The 20,400-nt window shown below is 41.5% G+C and overlaps 1 protein-coding gene across 1 annotated transcript in view; it reads left to right on the top strand.

The window, feature by feature from the left end:
* The first annotated feature begins 4,773 nt into the window (after nucleotides 1–4,773).
* The window catches only part of LOC126470938 (solute carrier family 41 member 1-like), a 345,317-nt gene continuing 329,690 nt past the window's right edge, over nucleotides 4,774–20,400 (top strand). Inside the window, exons 1-2 of the mRNA XM_050098989.1 lie at nucleotides 4,774–4,793; nucleotides 4,976–5,067. Coding sequence (XP_049954946.1) covers nucleotides 4,774–4,793; nucleotides 4,976–5,067 — 112 coding nt within the window. The remainder of the gene's footprint in view (nucleotides 4,794–4,975; nucleotides 5,068–20,400) is intronic.

The raw sequence follows: 20,400 nt of genomic DNA, 5'->3' as shown, positions 1-20,400 counted from the left end.
TCAGTTGGTGGGAGAACTTTGCTGATGACACTGTACTTTTAGCCAACAGGAAAGATGAACTTGCTGAGCTAATAACAAGAATAAAGGACATTAGTCTAGCATATGGATTAGACATCAACCTCAGCAAGTCCAAACTCATGGTAATTGATCGAGAACAGATCCAGCTCACAGGTCGATTAAGGGACCTGGAAGTCGTGCATTCCTTAATCTATCTTGGGTCAACCATCTGCAGCACGGGAAGTTGTGAAGATGCGTTAAGAAGACGGATTACGCTAGGGCGAGTGGCTATGTAGAAGCTCACCAGGATCTGGCAGAGCAGAGCAATAACAAATAGCACAAAGATCCGGCTACTTGAAACACTCGTGTTTTCTGTCTTCTTTTATGGTTGCGAAACATGTACACTCAAGGCCAGAGACAAACAGAGCATTGGTGCGTTTAAGTTTTGGTGCTGGTGTAGGATGCTACGCATAAAATGGACTGAAAGAAGAACAAATGTGTCCATTATTGAACAACTCGATATATCCAGACGCCTTTCTTCTCGAGTCATCGAAAAAATTCTCCAGGTCTTTGGCCATATTGTGAGAAGAGATGGAGAAAACCTATAGAAAATAATCTTGCAAGGAAAGACCAAAAGGAAGAGTAGCGAGCATATGTATAGATCAAATCAAGAAGGTCTCTGGTCTACCTCTTCAGCAGGCACTAAGAGAAGCTAGCAACCGTCCGGGATGGAGGCGCTAGGATCATGGTGTCACGACGCTCAGCAATGAGCACAACGATTTATGATTATGAAGAGCACATTGTTGAGTTCTGTATGCAAGGAAGTTCTGAATCCAGTCACAAATGTGGTCTGACACACGTTAGGCTCGTATTTGTTTTCACTAGACAGCAGTGCACGACGATATCAAATGGCTTCCTGAAGTCAAGGAATACGACATCAACCTGAACGACTTGTCCGTAGCGTTATGGATCTCATGGAGGAACAGAGCGAGCTGAGTTTCGCAAGATTTCTGTTTGCGGACATTTTCGTTGTCCAAAACGTCGTAATTCCTGAGCATAAAACATGTCCCATATTTTTACAACGGACTTTGATGCATTATAAAGGCCTATAAATATGTGTATCTGTCCCACAACGCTTCTTTAAACCGGAAAAAATCTGCGCTTTTTTCAGATCTAGGTACCCTTCGTCACGATAAACTACTGCTAGAGCCGGCCGGGGTGGACGAGCGGTTCTAGGCGAAACAGTCTGGAACCGAATCCTGCCTCGGGCATGGATGTGTGTGATGTCCTTAGGTTAGTTAGGTTTAAGTAGTTCTAAGTTCTGGGGGACTGATGTCCTCAGAAGTTAAGCCCCATAGTGCTCAGAGCCATTTTAACCATTTTTTGAACTACTGCTAGAAGGGGAGCAAAATCTTACGCATAATCTTTGTAGAAGCTTACATGTATCATCTGGTCCTGATAGTTCTTCACTACTAAGCGATTGTAGTTGCTTTTCTATTCCGCGGTTGGTTATCTCAGTATCCGCCGTTTCGACGTTCGTACAATGATTGAAAAAAGGGACCGTATTGCGATTTTCCGCAATGAAACGATTTTGGAAGACCGAATTCAGTATTTCGGCCTTCTCTCTGCTATCTTCCCTTTCAGCGGATCGTACGGTGGCTTTCGGAGAATGCAAGCAGATGTACATTGTGATATTTATTCAAAGATGAAGAGCCTTGTAAAGATAGACAAGCGTTTCTGGACTAAAGACCACAACGATAACATACATAGCTTTGCAACAAAAAAAATGTTAATGTAGATATTTTCTTTGTAGCTGGTAGGCGTTTTATAATACTAACTTATCTCAGTATACAGGCACGTTTACCTTCAGTAGCCACGCGGGGTAGCCGCGCGGTCTGAGGCGGCCACAGTTCGTGCGGCCTCCCCTGTCGAAGGTTCGAGTCTTCCAGCGGGCTTGGGTGGGTGTGTTGTCCTTAGCGTAAGTTCGCTTGAGTTACATTAAGTATTGTATAAGCCTAAAGACCGATGAACTAAGCAATTTGGCCCCATGGGAACTCACCCCAAATTTCCAAATTTTACCTTCAACGTATCAATAATATCTAGGCTGACCAGACGTCTCGGTGCCGGGACAGTCCGGGTTTCACATAAACATTCTCGTGTCCCGAGAAAATTGTTCGAGACATGTAATTGTCGCGGTTTTTAATCCAGAAACAAAATGCGTACAATAATATTTCTTATTTAATTATATACAGGGCTATTCAAAAAGAAGGAATAGATTTCAAAAATTTATTGCTTCCAAACTACCAAAGATAGAAACACAATTCCAACGTTCCTGGAAAAACAAAAGTTCACATTTTTATGCATTCAATGTCAGCATCATGCAAATTTACTGCCACACACGAAGCAATTGGTCTCTCGTTATCGAATACGGAGCTTCAACAATGCGATCTCGCAGACTTTCAAGAGTATCAGGTATAAGGGAACAAAAATGCTATCTTTAACGAAGCCCCACAGATAAAAGAAACAAGATAAGAGGTCTGGAGATCTCATCTTTTGCTCCTCCTCTTCCGATCCAACGTTAGAGAATTTCTCTTAGCACGTTTGACATTAACTGAGTGACGCCATTCCAGAACGTTGGATTGGAAGAGGAGGAGCAAAAGATGAACTTCATCAGTGGTCTCCCATGTCTCCATACCTCATACCTTGTAACTTTTATCTGTGGGGCTACGTAAGAGATCGCGTTTTTATACCCCCTATGCCTGACACTTTTGAAAGTTTGCGACATCGCATTGTTGAAGCTGTGAATTCGATAACGAGAGACAATCTGCTTCGTGTGTGACAGCAAATAAGCCACTTTTTTCATATTTGTCGTGTAACTAATGGTTCTCACACTGAATACATAAAAATCTGAACTTCTGTTTTTCCAGGAGCGTTGGAATTGTGTTTCCATCTTTTGTAGTTCCGATACAATAAATGTTTGAAATCTCTTCCTTCTTTTAGAATAGCCGTGTATTTATTAAAAACAGACTTCCAGAAGTAGAACGTTATAGAAATATATATTCTCACAATACCTTCTATAGGTCTGTCACATTTGGTTTAACTCGCCTTACGCCTAACGAAACAGCAAGAACGACGATGAAAAGAAAAGCAGATATTACCTACCTCTACCTCTAACTTGCCGACCTTCCTCTTTGTGACTCTCGAGAGTAGCAAAATCAAAACCAAAGGAGGTATAAAGGAACACCACTTAAACTTTTTCTCCTAACGGAACTGCAGCCATATGGAAGGTAATTTTGGGAAGAATGTGAGTGATGCGTTGGCAGAGCATATTGAATATTGTTTATCATGTTTGGAAGCTTGCCCTAAAAATCGGCTGTCAAACGAAATCTTATATTTTAGTATGAAATGTGTAATTTCTGTCTGATTAATAATATTGTAGAGCTTTTAGGATTAACAAACTGTATCTACAGGGTGGCAATTATTGAACTACGTGAAATAAAATCGTCATAACTTCTGAATCGTTTGCTTTAGGACATTCAAACTGCACGGCTGGCCGCGGGCCATGATGATAATTAGTATGCGCATGCATGGCTTGGTTTAGCGACGAAACCCACTTTCATTTCGATGGGTTCGTCAATAAGCAAGATTGGTACAACTGGGGTACTGAGAATCCGCATTTCAAGATCTAGAAGTCAATTCACACTCTATGGATGAGCAATGTCCTATCACGGATTAATCGGTGCAACATTCCTTAACGGCGCGGTGACTGCCGAACTGGTGTAGCCAAACGTTAAGGTTTTGGAAGATGATTTCATCCCCGTTATCCAAAGCAACCCTGATTTCGACAAGATGTGTTTCATGCAAGACCTCATCGAAGCAGTAGAGTGTGCTGTCTGGAGGAGCACTTTGTGGATCGAATTCAGACTCTGGGTTACCCAGAGGCCACTGGAATGGGCCTCGATTGGTCACTATATTCTTCAGATCTGAATACATGCGACTCCTTTTTGTGGGGCTGTATTGAAGACAAAGTGTACAGCAATAACTCCATAACCATTTCTGAGCTGAAAACAGCCGTTCATGAGGTCACCGACAGCATCTATGTTCCGATGCTTTAGCGGGTCATGCAGAATTTCGCTTTTCGGCTGCGCCACATCATCGCCAATGATGGCAGGCATATCGAACACGTCATAACCTAAATCCGAATATCTGTAGTGACGTTTACATATTGAACAAAGTGTGTGTACGCCATAATTTGTAACTAATGTACTTTTTTTTCATATAGTTCAATAATTGTCACCCTGTAAGTACCTAATAAATGAATAAACATTGCAGAAAATATATCTAGGTTCTTACAATGAAAAAGTTCTGTATTAGTATTTTTGATTTCTGAATAAAAGAATTTTATTTATGTGTAATGTACCTACATTTCCTTTGCAATCCTCTAAATGAAGATACATTCTTGGTGTGGGGTTTTCAGCGGTGTCTCGATATTTTCTCTTTGGAATCTCGTCAGCCTAATAATACCGCAAATAGCTTACCGGAGTTAAGAGTTTAGGAAGGAAGCTATGGGGAGATCAAAGAACAGTATTGCCGTCGTTGATGGATAAGGCCAGCCACTGGTTTCACTGTCCGCTCCACAGGCGCCAGAGAACTCATTGGTAAAGCAGCACCTCGGAGTAGGTATGAATGGTGCGCCCCTGCTAGCGACGTGATTGCTGCGCCACGGGTAAGCGAGCGGTTCAAGGACGGGTCGAAAAACCGAGAACCTGTAGAGCGATGGTGGCGTGCAATGATTGGTGCGTAGCACCGGATGGCAGGTGTGAAAAGTGTTGTGCGTGCGGCTGGTTGGTGGCAGGCGGTGGTGTGCACCAACGGCGCGCGACTTGTGGAAGGTGCGCAACGGACCTGCGCGCCGCGCAATCGTTATTGATCGTCGGGAAAGCTAGATACATGGGCGCTCCGGCACTGCCCGGCGCAGTCACTACTCTCTGGTCGCCACAGGCACCGTCGCACTGACCACGGAGGAGGCTCGCCTGCCCGCCCTAGGCCTCTCGCCGACTCCGTCGCGTGGTAAGTGCTTTTGCTGCCCACTCTGACCGCGCAACGGCCATGCGCACTGCCGCCCGCCGACTGCGCTGTAGCCTGGGGTTGCGCAGCAAACGCACTCTTCTCTGCTATGTGCAACAATGACATTTACATTTTATGAGCTGACTGCATCTACATCTACACATAAAATTGTACAATACTTACCGCAAGGTACTCGGTACCATTTTTAGCCGGTCTTTGTGATGTTTCATTTGTGTAAAAAGAATGAAAACTCTAAACGACACAGTGAACACCATAATCTCTCTTATCTTATTTTGATGACCAATACAAGAGATTACGATGCAGGCAGGCCTCCTGTGGTACAGTTTCATAACATACCGGGGTTCTATAAATTTTCCCATTGGGGTGTTTCGGGCACAGCGTCGTTTTCTGCTAAAAATTCTCACTGGAGTCTTGAGCACCAGCTGCATTCACCTGTTATTAATCAAGTAGGGCGCCTGTGGGTTGATTCGACAGCTGCAGCCTGTCCGTTTGATATGTGCTCTAAATACTGGAGCGGTACTGAGGAACGTGGTTTACAAGTGTAAATAAATGATCTGGATAAAACCTGGCGGGTGTTTAGAGGGTGGTAAATAATACTATATTTTTTCCTTTATTTGTGCCCAATTTCACTTTTAAGCGGTAAAACACACGCCGAGAGGTAGTTTGGTAAATTAGGTTCAGGGGGAATATCTTCGAAACGATGACATATAAAAAATGTTTTTCATATAAAATGTAATACCCCCAAACTTTCTTGATGATTTCTTAATTATTTGGTACTTTGCAAAATTCCCCATCAGCATTAATTAAATTTGAAAAATGGAAACCTTCGTTACAATATAAATTAAAGAAGCTTTCAAGCCACATATGTCCATGTGTAATAATGCTGGTTTCCGAAACACAGTTTCAAGGAAATGAGTTGCGTATAAGTTGAAGTATGAGTATTTTCGACACATCTAATTAAAATATCTGAACATTCATTATTATTCCAATTATTCATTTTGCTTGCATTTATTTTATGGTTTAAATTGTTATTTTACGTTTTAATTTAAAGTTTTTCATTGTTTTTTAATTTCCCGTTTCACGTAAGTGTATTTTGTTAATTGAAAATAATAAATAACTCATTATTATGACTCAAAATCATTACAATACTGATAATCTGTATAGACATGCTAAAAATATAACGTTATTTACAACATGCACATAAAATGAACGAAATTTCTTCACATAATACACACGACGGAGGACACAATATAAAATAAAACTCTGTAGGATTTCAAATTGTCGCGGACGATCCTCTACATTGGTATCAGACATATTTCACTACATTGGTAAGCCTTATCGAAGAGAACTGATTATGTACTAGTGGTACTAGTGATTGCAGCTTCATTGTATCGTTTCTCAAGTGGAGGTTGACACCATAATCATTCAAGAGAAGTAGATCTGAAAATTTTTTCGAATAGGTCTTCCAACATCGAAATCCGTATACGGCCCGCGGCCGTACCTACGCCGTCAAGTTCTTTGGGATCACCAAATGGACAAGTTTGTTGTTCTCTGGTACGGCGCCCATAACCAGTTTTTTACACTGACCACACACCTTTTCATAGGCGATTGGAGAACCTCTTTTTGAAGCCGTAAATGTTCTTGTGACACCATCGAAATCTGGCAGACATACATCTGGCCAGGTCAAAAGTTATTTGAAAGGTGATTTCTTTCCCAGTGAGGGAGAAAAATCTGTATGTTGTTCGATTCTTGGGGTGGTCAGTGTGAAAGATGCGTTTGGAGAATTGTACTTGACGACAAGGAACTCGTTAATCTGGTGATCCGAAAGGGCTCGAAGGCACAGCGGCAGCCGTTGGATGTAAACGGCTTTCGATAGTGAAAGAACGTAGTAAGAAAATTTTCAGATCTAGTTCTGTTGAATTATTATGATTTAATGTCCACTTAAGAAACAGTATAATCAAGCTGCAGTCACCAGCACATAGTCAATTTTCTTTTACAAGGCTTACCAATCTACTGAAATATACCTGATACAAAAGAAAGATATTTAGAGAATGACCCGAGACAATTTGAAATCCTGCTGAATTTTGCTTTTCGTTGGCCTCTTGATCATGTATATTACGTGAGGAAATTTCTTTCATTTCATATGCAAGGTGTAAAAAAATGTTATATTTTAAGCATGACTTTACATATGATCATTATTGTTAGGAACTGGTATCATAATAATGAGAGATTTATTCTTTTCAATTAGCAAAATACACGTATGTCAAACGGTAAACAAGAAAGAAAAAGAAATGTCAATATAAATCGTAAAATAACGATTTGAAACATAAAACAAATATCTACATCTGCATCTACATTTATACTCCGCAAGCCACCCAACGGTGTGTGGCGGAGGGCACTTTACGTGCCACTGTCATTACCTCCCTTTCCTGTTCCAGTCGCGTATGGTTCGCGGGAAGAACGACTGCCGGAAAGCCTCCGTGCGCGCTCGAATCTCTCTAAATTTACATTCGTGATCTCCTCCGGAGGTGTAAGTAGGGGGAAGCAATATATTCGATACCTCATCCAGAAACGCACCCTCTCGAAACCTAGACAGCAAGCTACACCGTTATGCAGAACGCCTCTCTTGCTGAGTCTGCCACTTGAGTTTGCTTATCATCTCCGTAACGCTATCCCGCTTACCGAATAACCCTTAAATGTAACCCCAGGATGGACTGCCATGAAGGGTAACAAAACGGGATGTAGAATATCGTGACGGACCTTTGTGCTGCAAGGTTGCCGAGCATGACAACTAAAGTGGTCCGGCTATAAAAAGAAATGGCATCCCAGACCATCTCTCCTGGTTGTCCAGTCGTATGGCGGGCGTTAACCATGTTGGCAAGCTGCCACTGTCCGGGGCGTCTCCAGAGACGTCTTCGGCCTGTAAACTCACTGACTGAAATACGGTTGTTTTCAGTGATGATTCCAGCTTCGAAATGAGCCACAATGATCAGCGAAGACGTGAAGACGTATCTGGAGACGGCCAGGACAGCAGTGGAATACCAACCTGATTGTTGACCGCCATATGGCCCGAAAACCAGGAGTGATGGTCTGGGGTGGCATTTCTTTTCTTAGCAGGACCCCTTTGCAACACCGTTACTGCACAGCGGTGCGTCAACACGATATTGAACTGCCCGTTTTGTCGTCCTTCATGGCAGGCAATCCTGGACTATATTTCAGCAACATAATGCCCGCCCGCACATGGCAAGCGTTTCTACTAGTTGTCTTCGCGCTTGTCAAACACTACTTTGACCAGCAAGGTCGCCCGATCTCTCCCTAACTGAGACCCTTCAGAGCATTATGGACTGGTCCCACCAACCAGTTTGGGATTTTGGCGATGTAACGCTCCAGTTGTACAGAATTTGGCATGATGTCCTTCAGAAGGATATCCACCAACTTTATCAACCGATGCCCAGACGAATAATTGCTTGCATTAGGATCAGAGATGGAACAACGCGTTACTGATTTGCTCAATGTGTGAATATTTTTATCTTGAATAAATCACCCAATTTTTATGAAATTATAATCACTTATTTGTCTGTACACATACATCACACCTACCGATACTGCCCTATTCAGATAATTCCTTCGTGGAGTGTAGTTCTTTTTTTTGTTTTAAGTTGTATTATAGATAAAATGTTAGATTCTCTGTTGAATAGATGATACTAACAGGTATGAAATGCCTAAAATGTGAATATCGTAGAAACGCACAGTGTATATTTGGTTTAATGCTCAATTTCATTCACTCTTACCCATGCAAAGAGGCATTTAACATAAAAAATTCTCACTCATCACAACGGCACACAACATGTTGACAACACAACACACGTTACCGCGAACTCAGTAACTCGTGAAAGTAGCCACATGAAGATAGACACAGCGTCCCGAAATCATCATGGCTTGAGTAAAAATAAACAAATCTAGAGGCCTACCTCTGAATTGTCTCGATGTCTTCCATTAATCACGACCGGCGGAGTTTCAAAAATATTCGGGTACTACTCGAGAATGGGTCGTATGGCTCAAATGGTTCAAATGGCTCTGAGCACTATGAGACTTAACATCTGAGGTCATCAGTCCCCTAGAACTTAGAACTACTTAAACCTAACTAACCTAAGGACATCACACACATCCATGCACGAGGCAGGATTCGAACCTGCGACCGTAGCAGTCGCGCGGTTCCGGACTGAGCGCCTAGAACCTCTAGACCACCGCGGCCGGCGAATGGGTCGTATCACTTTGTCTATATGACAGAGATAAAATTTGGCGTCGAACGTGGTGCGATATATAACATAACCGTAACCAGGCTTGGACTCAATATATCACATATTGCTCACACGAAAACATTGTAAAGCTGATATTCATGCAAAGAAGCCATATACTTCGCTTTGCCTGCAAAAATTTTATATTCGGTTTCTGAAGTACTTGAGAATGTGAGACCGTTCTCCGGAACAAAATATCTGATGTAGTCCAATTATCTGGGATTATCAGATCCCTTATGTTAAAGAGTCTTCTGTCATGTTCCAGCATTTTATTCTGCTCGACAAAATGCTACGTTAGAAAGCATAGGAAGAATAGTTGATTCTGCCTCCAGCAACCAGCTCAATTGGGAACACTGTTTTCAAGATAAGCTTCACATTACATGTGAATCACACAACGGGAGGAATGGCAGCAGCTGTCGTAAACTTTTAAACTATTTACGACCGATGCTGCCCTACCACCTAGCCGGAATCTCATTAATACGGTCGAGAAGCACGCTGTTCCTGATAGAAACAAACCTGGAGACATGTAGTCGAGAGACTGAAGAGCGCTAATGATTTTGAGCGAAGAAACAAGAAGTGAACTGGGACTCTTAGAGAAGAGGGGAGGGGGGGTGGAGTGGTGAACGGAAAAAAAAATATTTGACCAGAAATCAAACAAAACGAGCAGACTTTAGAGATTTTCTTGGATCAGTTAAATAATTTTTTGGCTAGTCTTCAACCATTCAAAGCAGTAGTATATTCACATGTTCCTCAAAATGACATTATAAGGTGCACGACGACGCTGTTCCACTTATTGAGAAAACGAATATAAAGTCTCCCATGAGTGTGCCACCACCAGGTATAATACTAAAGCGATCGATTTAGACAACTGATGCTTGTAAAGAGCATCGCGGGTTATTACAAGAAGTGAGAATTTTCTTTCAAATTAAGAGGAAAGATTTTAGATTTACATCGAATGGCCTCCGCGTGATGATAAACCCCACATTGTCTCAATGTTATCTTAGCTTTCCAGGAATCAAGTAGTCCTTTACAAATAAAATAATATTGAAACTTTAAGTATTGGAGTGGTTACTTTTGTTAGCCGCACGCTCGACGTCAGGTTATGTGGTGACTATAGTGGCAGTCCCACTTCGGGCACCTATCGTACATTATTGCTCCTTGTTGGCCAAATGATAGCAAACCAGTTATGTAGTAACCTCCCTCTTCTATCACCCAAGTTTTAACGACTGCCGCGCACCAGTCCATTGAAAGTAACGCAACAATGATTTGATCTATAGGACAGGGAACAGATAAAGTGGAAGAGAATCAGCTAATAGAGTATAACGTAAATTCAAGGAAAAATGCAGTATTAATTTTTATTTTCAATGAAAAAAGAAATTAAATAATCCCGCCATACTTCTTGGAGTGTCTGATTTAGGTGGATGTTTATTTGTGTCTTTATTATTCGATGTGGGTCCCTAAATATAAGTGCTTGTCTGCTTTCCAAATGCTCGTGAAGCAGCTGAGTCATGTGTTCGATGGCAAGAAAGGAGTTCCTCCGTTGATCTCGCGGGACTATAGTCTTGGCTGTGATCGTAAACATATGAGACACTCAGCCACCGGGCACTTGGCGTCACATGGCTCCGTTGAGGACCATTCGTTGGCGACGATGAATGGAGATCATTTTGGACCACTAGGCGACGGAAGACTAAGTAGATCAGCGATCAGTGTGATTTGATAGATCATTTATTGTGTGTGCAGCCCTCATTACTTATACAGTCTCGTGCACCTGTGCAATCAATTTTATAGATGAGGTGTCATCTGTTTATCCTTTAACTATTTTCTGTCTCAAAGCAACAGTTATTAATTTTTTTCTCAAGTACCTGTGCCTTTCGCATGAAACCACTAATTGTATTGCAAGACAGAGATATCTAGTGGAACAAGTATTTGCAAATATTAGTATCAGTCAAAAATACTGATTAGCATCCAACTGTAATGTTGCTTCCAGTTGCACAATGTTAGAGCGTGGAGTAGTAGCAGAAATTAATTTGTTCGAACGATTCGACGGTAAAGCAGTCATTTCTCACTGCCTGTACGTCATGTGTTAAATAAACGAGACACTTGCAATGAGCAGGGAAGGTTTTGACAAGTCTGTTTGTTGCAAACCTCTAACAGAGAAATATACTCACAGCTTTCTACATCAAGACTGGACGGGTGTCATAGCACAGGAGCGCAAGACTGTAGATATTCAGATTATTGTTCAGATAATAATGTCTATGCAGCAGAATGGCAAGAAGATGCATTGCATGGTTGAGTCTACCCACACATCGTGCAGCGTGTGTTGGAGTTCTACGCCCTTCCTAAGATGCCATCCAGTCTCTCAGCACGCAAGAAGTGTACGGAACTGCTGGAAGTGTTCATTCACCGATAATTATTATTTTTATGTTTCTATGACGCTATACATAATGTTTTATTTTTGTTGTTGTTGATACTATTACAGTGCTAGTGGAGTTGTTCACAGCAGTGTATAAAGATTGTGAAGCTGTTATCTGATGAGAGAAAACCATTACTTGGGGGATATTTTTAATAGCCATGCACAGCACTCATTTCATTTGTGCTTTGGCAATGTCGTTGAATATCGATGAAGATGTCAACCTTAAGTATTTGTAGAAAAGCGTATCATTCTCACATCGCACTGCCTTCATTCAATATTTGTTTTTATTATTTTTGCTCACGCACGAAGTGATGACGATGATGTGCAGGCGAGTTCTATTTGCAGGGGTGAGAAAGTGACTGAGGAAACTCGCTATTCTAGAAATTGTAATGAGAATATTTTCAGCAGTTACGGAATAAAAAAATACGCTGCCAGAGAACTTTCTTCCCACAGGGTGTGCTTGCGGAAATTGAAGTTGATTTTCGACCACGTAAGGATCAGATCTGTAAGCAATCGACAGTTGACTGAGAATGCCGCGCTGCAGATTCACAAAGAAATCCGAGCGCCCTACACTTTCGAATATGAAACAGTGTGTCGTTTGATTTTTTTCGTTAGAATTTATTGTACGTGCGTAAAAAAAGTGTTGCAAGGAACAGTATTAATGTCAAAACCAGTCTGTAAATTTCATCATCACCTTCTTCATCACAGATCATGCCACAGATACACATAAGTACACCTTGTCTTTTACAGGACTGTGAATAGAAATTCAGGTTTTGAGAGTAAGGCAGAGCTCTCCAGACGCACAAATAAGGCTTATATACGCGGGACGAACAAGCACCCAGACGAACTTTTTCGTCTCGAGATACCACCAAGTATCTACCGCACCGAAAAATCTTCCCGATAAACAGAATCATGCTCTGTATTGTCATGAATATATATGCATTAAAACTATGGGCGAATGTTTTCTGTGAGCATTATGGATCAATTCTTATAATACTATAGTCATATGCAGCAGCGGCCCTATTAACAAGACAGACTGATTTGACTTATACTGACCGCACATATTTCTACGAAAAAAAACGTGCGTGTAATCAGAATTATTTGTTGGTCATCTTGTTTTTCTACATTCTACACAATGAAGTCTAGTCGGCAGCAGTCCATGAATTTGACATCGACCATTCGCCTCATAGTACTAATAGCTAGCTTCACATTTAAAAATAACCACCACATTTTTAAACATTTGAAGTAGCAAATGAAATCTATGTGAGGTATCACACTATCGTGATATAAAGCGGAAAAGGTAATAATCAACAACACGCACACACTACCGTCTTTTTGCATGTTTTTCCTGAACATCAATTAGTATCTTACACACGTTTTCCGATTCTAGTCGGAAGGACATATAAAACACATCGGAGCAGTCCTCTTGAGCAGTAAATACATAATCTTCAAGCGGGACCAGTGTGTACCATTCTGAAGTAATGATTTGCTGTAGAACAGTTAGCACGTATATTCTGTGAATATACCAGTGTGCTGCATTTAGAATTGTCACCTGCCTGCGACAGTAACAATGATTTAAACCCATTAGGAGTTGTATCAGCATTAACAACACCAATTTCACTGCCTTCACGCAAGTCAGTGTGAGGGCGAATGCCCTACTGTAAGACAACTTAGCGTCAAGAAATGCGACGCCATTACTTATTGCTGCTGTGGCAATAAACTGACTGCTGCGCTCATTGTGCACTTACAGGGCTACAATTATTGAACTACATAAAATAAAATCGTCATAACTTCTGAACGGTTTGAGTTACGACGTTCAAACTGCACGGTTTGCCGCGAGGGCATGATGGGAATTAGTATGCGGATGCATGTTTTGATTTAGCAACTAAGCCCACTTTCATTTGGATGGGCTCGCCAATAAGCAAAATCGGCGCATTTGGGTGACTGCGAATTCGCATTTCACGATCGAGAAGTCTCTTCACCCTCAACGGGTGACTGTGCGGTGTGCAATGTCCAATCACTGAATAATCGGTGCGATATTCCTTGATGGCACGGTGACTACCGAACGGTATGTGAAGATTTTGGAAGATGATTTCATCCCCATTATCCAAAGTAACCCTAATTTCAACAATATGAGGTTCATGCAAGACGGAGCTCAACCCCATTGAAGTAGGAGAGTGTTTGAAGTCCTGGAGGAGCGCTTTGGATCGGATTCTGGTTCTGGGGTACCCAGAGGCCACTGGCATGGGCCTCCATTGGCCGCCATGTTAAAGACCAAATGTACAGCAATAACCCAAAACCATTGCTAAGCTGAAAACAGCCATTTAGGAGGTCATCGATAGCATCAATGTTCCAACACTTCAGCGAGTCATGCAGAATTTCGCTATTCGTCTGCGCCACACCATCGTCAATGATGCTAGGCGTATCAGACATGTCGTAACCTATATCCGAATAACTGTAGTGACGTTTACATGTTGAATAAAGTGTGTGCACGTCGTAGTTTGTAATTAATTTACGTTTCTTTCATATAGTTCAGTAATTACCACCTTACATATTTGTATCGCACAGATATTCTATAAATATGATTTAGCCGTTGCAACACTCCTACCGAAAAATCTACATATGCAGCTAACCGCAGTTCGGTGGCTCAATCATGTGAGTGATTGAACTTCCACAAGTCATATTGAAGCGTTTAACTACCCTCCCCCAGCAAGAAGGCAGTCAAGTAAGTGTAAGTGGTGATGGAGATAAACATAATCAGAAAAAAGAGATAGCTCCTCCCTTTCAGGTATGGTAAAATCAGTACCTGACACAAAAAATACTGCTGTTCACTATTACATACAATCTAAACAACAGTACATGTAACCGCATCAATATCGACATGTTTTAAACTGAGAGTTCTTTCCATTAGTGGTGTTCTAAAACATCAAATAAAGTGACGCCAGAGTAATATTTTCCAGAGACGACTGTGTGATAACTATTATTATTATGTAGTATTCTGCCTAGTGGCAGGTCCATGTCTTCGTACGGAGAATTTCTGATTCCACTGTTCCTTGTCTTCAGCTTCTTCCTTCAGTCTGTTTTATCTCCTTCCATCTTTCATGTCGTCCAGATGTTGAATTCTTCTTCTTCCTCGTCCTGCGTTTCCTCTGAGTTTCCCTTCGATGACATCATGTATGAGTCCCTCGTGTCTAAGTACATGTCCAATCCAGTTGGCCTTTCTCTGAAGAATTATACACAGAATACTTCTCTTCTCTCCTACTCTTCGCAGTACATCGTCATTTTTTATGCGATCTGTCCACTTGATCTTTTCCATTCTCCTCCAGCACCACATTTCAAAGCTCTATTAAGTATTTTTTCTCCTTCTTTCTCATGGCCCATGTCTCTGCTCCATACAGTGCAATGCTCCAAATGTAGCACTTTATCAGTTTTTTCCTCAATGCCAAACTCAACTTGCTGGTCATTAGAGTCCTCTTCTTGTTGAAAGCAGCTTTGGCCATGGCGATTCTTACTCGGATTTCGTTGGTGCAGTGAGCATCCTTTGTGATGAAACTTCCCAGGTACTTGAACTAATTCACATTTTCCAGTCTCCGATTGTCAATAGTTATCTTCAAGTGTTTCTCACGTTTTGATATGCGCATCACTTTGATTTTTCGATGTTGATTTCCATGTCGTATTTTCTTCTCGTTTCCACCAAACTGTTCGTCATGTGTTGCAGCTGTCTCTGATTTTTGGCGAGCACTACCAGGTCGTCTGCATACTTGATGGTGTTGATGAGACGTCCTCCTACTCTGAAGTTTCCGCATCCTTTCAGGGCTTCTCTCACCAGCATTTCTCCATACAGGTTGAAGGGACTTGGCGACAGACAACATCCTTGTCTCACTCCCCTTCCTATTTCCACACCGTTCGTTTCTCCATAGTTCAGTCGTACCTTTACCCTTTGTCCCAGGTGCAAGTTCCTTATAAGTCTCCGATCTCTCCAGTTGGTTCCTATTTCCTTAAGGATGTTCATCAGTATATTCCAATTGACTATGTCAAAGGCCTTCTGCCAGTCTATAAAACAAGCGCAAACTTCTTCGTTAACTGCCAAAACTCTCTCTGACAATATCCTCATCATGTGAATGGCGTCTCTGGTCCCTTTTCCTTTCCTGAAGCCAAACTGGTCTTCTCCCATCACTTCTTCAATTTTGTTTTCCAACCGTCTCTTTAGTATTCTTGCAATGATCTTTGCCACATGCGATATCAGACTAATTGTTCTATAATCAGTACACTTCTTGGCTTGCTTTTTGTTCTCAAGAGTAACCATTGTGACGTCCAGTTTCATATATTTTGTTTATGAGTTGTGTCAGAACTTTCAAACTTTCATTTCCGATTTCTTTAAGCAAATCCACTGGTATGTCGTCATCCCCTGTAGCTTTCCTACTCTTCATTCCTTTATCGCCTACTCTACTGGGCCCTTCTTCATCTTCGTCAATAGCTTCCTCTAGTTCTATGTCGATGTCATCTGGGCGATGTTCTGTATAATATAGTTTCCTTATATATTCTTCCCATGTTTTCTGCACTTCCACTTTTTCAGTAACCACTAGTCCTCTAGAACCTTCTATTCCGAACGTCCTTACACTTTTGTTCTCTCCTTCTCCCAGTTCCTTCGTTTTCTGGTACATGAGATCGTACCTTCCTCTTCTTTGTAGTTCTTCTACTTCGTCACACATTTCTTATAAGTACTTTTCCTTCGCTTTGTCTGTTTCCCTCCTGAGCGCGTTGTTAAGTCTTCTGTATTCTTCTTCATTAACATGTTTACACTTCCCCCTTTCCTCCATCTTCTCCAGCATCTCATTGGTGATCCAGGGTTTCCCCCCCAATTTCACTCTTCAGAGTATTTAACAAAAACATTTTAGCATTTTGCCACTGATCTTTCGCACTTGCACTTGTGCTCTCACTTAGTTAAATTTTTTCTCTAACGAATCTCTTACTTCCACGTTATTCTCTCTTAGCTTTTCCATGTCCCATCTCTGTTTTCTCCTCCCATGCGTTCGGATCTTCTTCAGCCTTGTGCTGATATCTGCAACCAAATGGTTGTGATCCGAGTCGATGTCGGCAGCCGGCATAGTCTTGGCGTCCTTCACACTGCCCCTAAACCTCTGTTTGACAAGTATGTAGTCTATCTGATATCTGTTCATGTCTCCTGGGCTCTTCCATGTGCACAGTTTACTGTTCCTTTTCCTGAACCAAGTGTTCATCACTACCAAATTATTTTGGTGACAGAATTCCACTACCATTCCTCCTCTGTTGTTTCTTTTTCCTAATCCATATTGTCCAACAATGTTTGCTTCATCGCCTTGTCCAACCACACTATTTCAGTCACCCATGATTATGGTATTTACTTTTCCTGTTCCTTCAGACTGAATGATGTCTTCTACTTCATCATACATTTTCTCCGCTTCTTCGTCATCGTGATCTGATGTTGGCACGTACACTTGGACTATTAGAATGTCTACTGGTTTTGCACTTACTTTCACAAACATTAAACGGTCACTATGACACACGACTTTATTCAGACTTTGCACTAATTCATTTCCCATCACTATTGCCACGCCACGTTCAAAACTTTTACCACCGGAATAAAACATTGTGTAATTACCTGATACTATTTCACCACTATCTGTCCACCTCACTTCACTTAAACCCATTATGTTCACTTCACATTTGTTCATTTCTCTCTTCAGATATTCCAGTTTTCCTGCTCTTTCAAGTGTTCTCACTTTCCATGTCCCAATCCGGAAATTAAAATGTTCATCTCTTTTGATGACATCACCTGAAATACTCCCCACCCGGAGATCCGAACGGGGAAGTAGTTTATCTCCGGAATATTTTACTCCAGGAAACGCCATCATTTCCTCCGTCTTCCAACGTTCAGGAAATATAATAATGTGGTAGTCTTTCCATTTCCTTTCCACATCGCAGTATCATGGCCGAAGAACCAGACTATGGTTGGTTTCGCTCATGAGTCTCCGATCTTGATCCATCTGAAGCATCATTTGCTCTGTGCATCAATTCGACACTGGTGCCCGCTGCTGCCCGGTACCAGATGAAGCAAAGGATTGGGAAAAGAAAGATCCCTAGCCCTCGAAACCTAATAGCGTCGGGGTCGGAAAAAACAAGAGTTGGCCGAGGATGGCCAGACAGGAAAGACAAAAGTGAGGATCCTGGCATAAGTAAGTGGAAGCAATGCCAGGACTCAGCTCGGGGCCCCGTGGTTGCCAGCCACGTACTCACTAAGTACGAGTCCCCTGGAGAAATATATGTAGAGTGATAACTATACGTAGAGTTCGGAAACCATACAATTACAGCGGGAAACTTCCAAAAGAAAAAGTCTGTAATGACAGCAAGTGCACGTACTTGCAGGAACCTAGTTTGAACCACTTAATGTATGCTAATTATGTGACCAAAGTGGCATAAGATCACAGACTGGGCTGGCAACCAACTGTCTACAGATTCTACAAGGAATTATGGGTCAATTTACTGGAGTTAGCGAGGCAAGCACCCTATCCCTCATTGGAGGAAGCGAGTGCTCAACTAAATGACACCTGCTGCTTATCAGTGGATGCAACTATATATGATGTAAATGTGCCAGATATTGCCATGGAGTTACATTCACATTTAAGTACATTTGTATATCCAGCAATATTTAAGAGCTTATAAGAATAAAAATACAGCAAGTAAATCACATGTGTGTTACTATGCATCTTCAGAAACCGTAGTACGTCAACATAAATGTGTAGTCGTCGTCATGGCCCAATGGACTAAGCACCACCATCATAAGTTGCTTCTATTAATAGACAAGCCCTGTAGTCATGCTGGGAACCTGAGGAGGGATAATAAGACGAATAGATAGTTATTTCCTGATGACGTACTTTCTTTAATAATGTTATCTTCAGGTTGTGAGAAGATTAATCTTATTCTGCGAGTGATAACACATCCTGAGAGCATTCGATTCGAGCATGTATATATATTTTTAAAAACACTGTTTCAACCAAAATACCAACTATTACAGGAGATTTAAATGGTGTTAATGCAATTACATACCAGATTTCAACTAAAGCAGTGATATCCCACCGCAAGAAGAGGTAAAACCAAACACAGTATTCATATTCGATAGTGTCATCATGGATCAGATACACAGATATTTCTGCTTCGGCCGACGTGTTAAAGTGGATGTTCTTTTATTTGAGCCAGATGTATTCCAAGAGTCCAAACCAGTTAGTTCGTGATAATGCTGACCTCACCATCGCTTTCAAAGAGGACTACATGAATTTAAAGCAGATTTACCTGGTGTATGACATGACATCACAGAGAACTTCTGACTCGGATGTGTATCTCATAGAGTTTGTCAAAAGACGTTGAGCTAACAAAGCTCTAATAAAATGGCTTGAATTCCCATTGTCACAAGCAGCTGGTAAGACAGTATGTGCCACACTTTCATTGGGTGCTGGTATAAAGTTTAGACACATTACGAATGCTCCTCGTCATTCACTAAAGAAGAAAAACCCTGGAAAAAATAGTATACAGAAAGCTGTGTCTGTAGCTGGAAACATCGTGAAATAGAGAAGAAGAAGATGAAGAATAAGAAGATGGAGAAGAAGAAGAAGAAGAAGAAGGAGAAAAAGTCGTGTTAAAACACCTAGAGTTCTACCAAGACCCAAGACGTGTGGCGGAGTTATCTCTTTTCTCATTCCACCACTTGTGGGATTATCTGTGGTCGGCTCACTTGTGGATGAAGCTGTGGCCATAGCTCACGCCCTGAAGAATGCAAGAAACACAGAAGAACACCTGAAGGGAGTGATGAGACATAATAAAGCTATTGAATCTACTGCGATAGAAAAAGAACCATACTTAAAAGTACACTGACAAGGTTTTGGAGTAGTTATGACTCCTAGTTATACGACCAGACTGATAGGCAACTACTACAGATCTGCTTAAATTCATTAAAAAACTCAACATTTCGAGATTTCTTGGTGTGTTTATGCGAAATACAATGTCCAAGATGATGTGGAAATCTAATAAAGAGTGTGGGATCACGAACTGAGACGCCGCTGGCGGCTCTGGAAACCAGTGGGTTGCGTAGTTGAGAAGAAATACGAAAATATTATATACTGCTTTGACTCGTATAGTGTTTTACAGACAACAGAAGAACTACATTGTTACTTCAACGGCAACTGTATGTTCTACAATTTCAGCGCTACCAAGACTTCGATTCATATTTCTGTGGTAATCTGTGCCTCATGTTTATCCTGAAAAATGCATCAGTTTCGACTTAGATGTGATGGTCTACACTCTGACTGTGAAAGGGCGTTCGTCAGTGTGACATGCTAATTTCTTTCCACTGAAATATCTAAGAAGTGGTGAATAGAATATTGCACTGATTGGATAGCGAACATATACACATCAAAAAAAAGTTTTGCATCTCCTCGGTTCCGAGAGTTCCGGAACCTGTACAAAAAATTGCAGTAGAGATCAACATAAACATCATTTCCGCTCTTTTTATTGGTCATAAAAACAACGTATTGCATGTTGTACCTCCATACAGCGAGACCTTCAGAGATA

The sequence above is a fragment of the Schistocerca serialis genome, chromosome 3, assembly GCF_023864345.2.
Source record: "Schistocerca serialis cubense isolate TAMUIC-IGC-003099 chromosome 3, iqSchSeri2.2, whole genome shotgun sequence".
In the NCBI taxonomy this organism is placed as follows: domain Eukaryota; kingdom Metazoa; phylum Arthropoda; class Insecta; order Orthoptera; family Acrididae; genus Schistocerca; species Schistocerca serialis.
The sequence above is the reverse complement of the archived record's forward strand: the minus strand, read 5'-3'. Positions and strand labels throughout refer to the sequence as shown.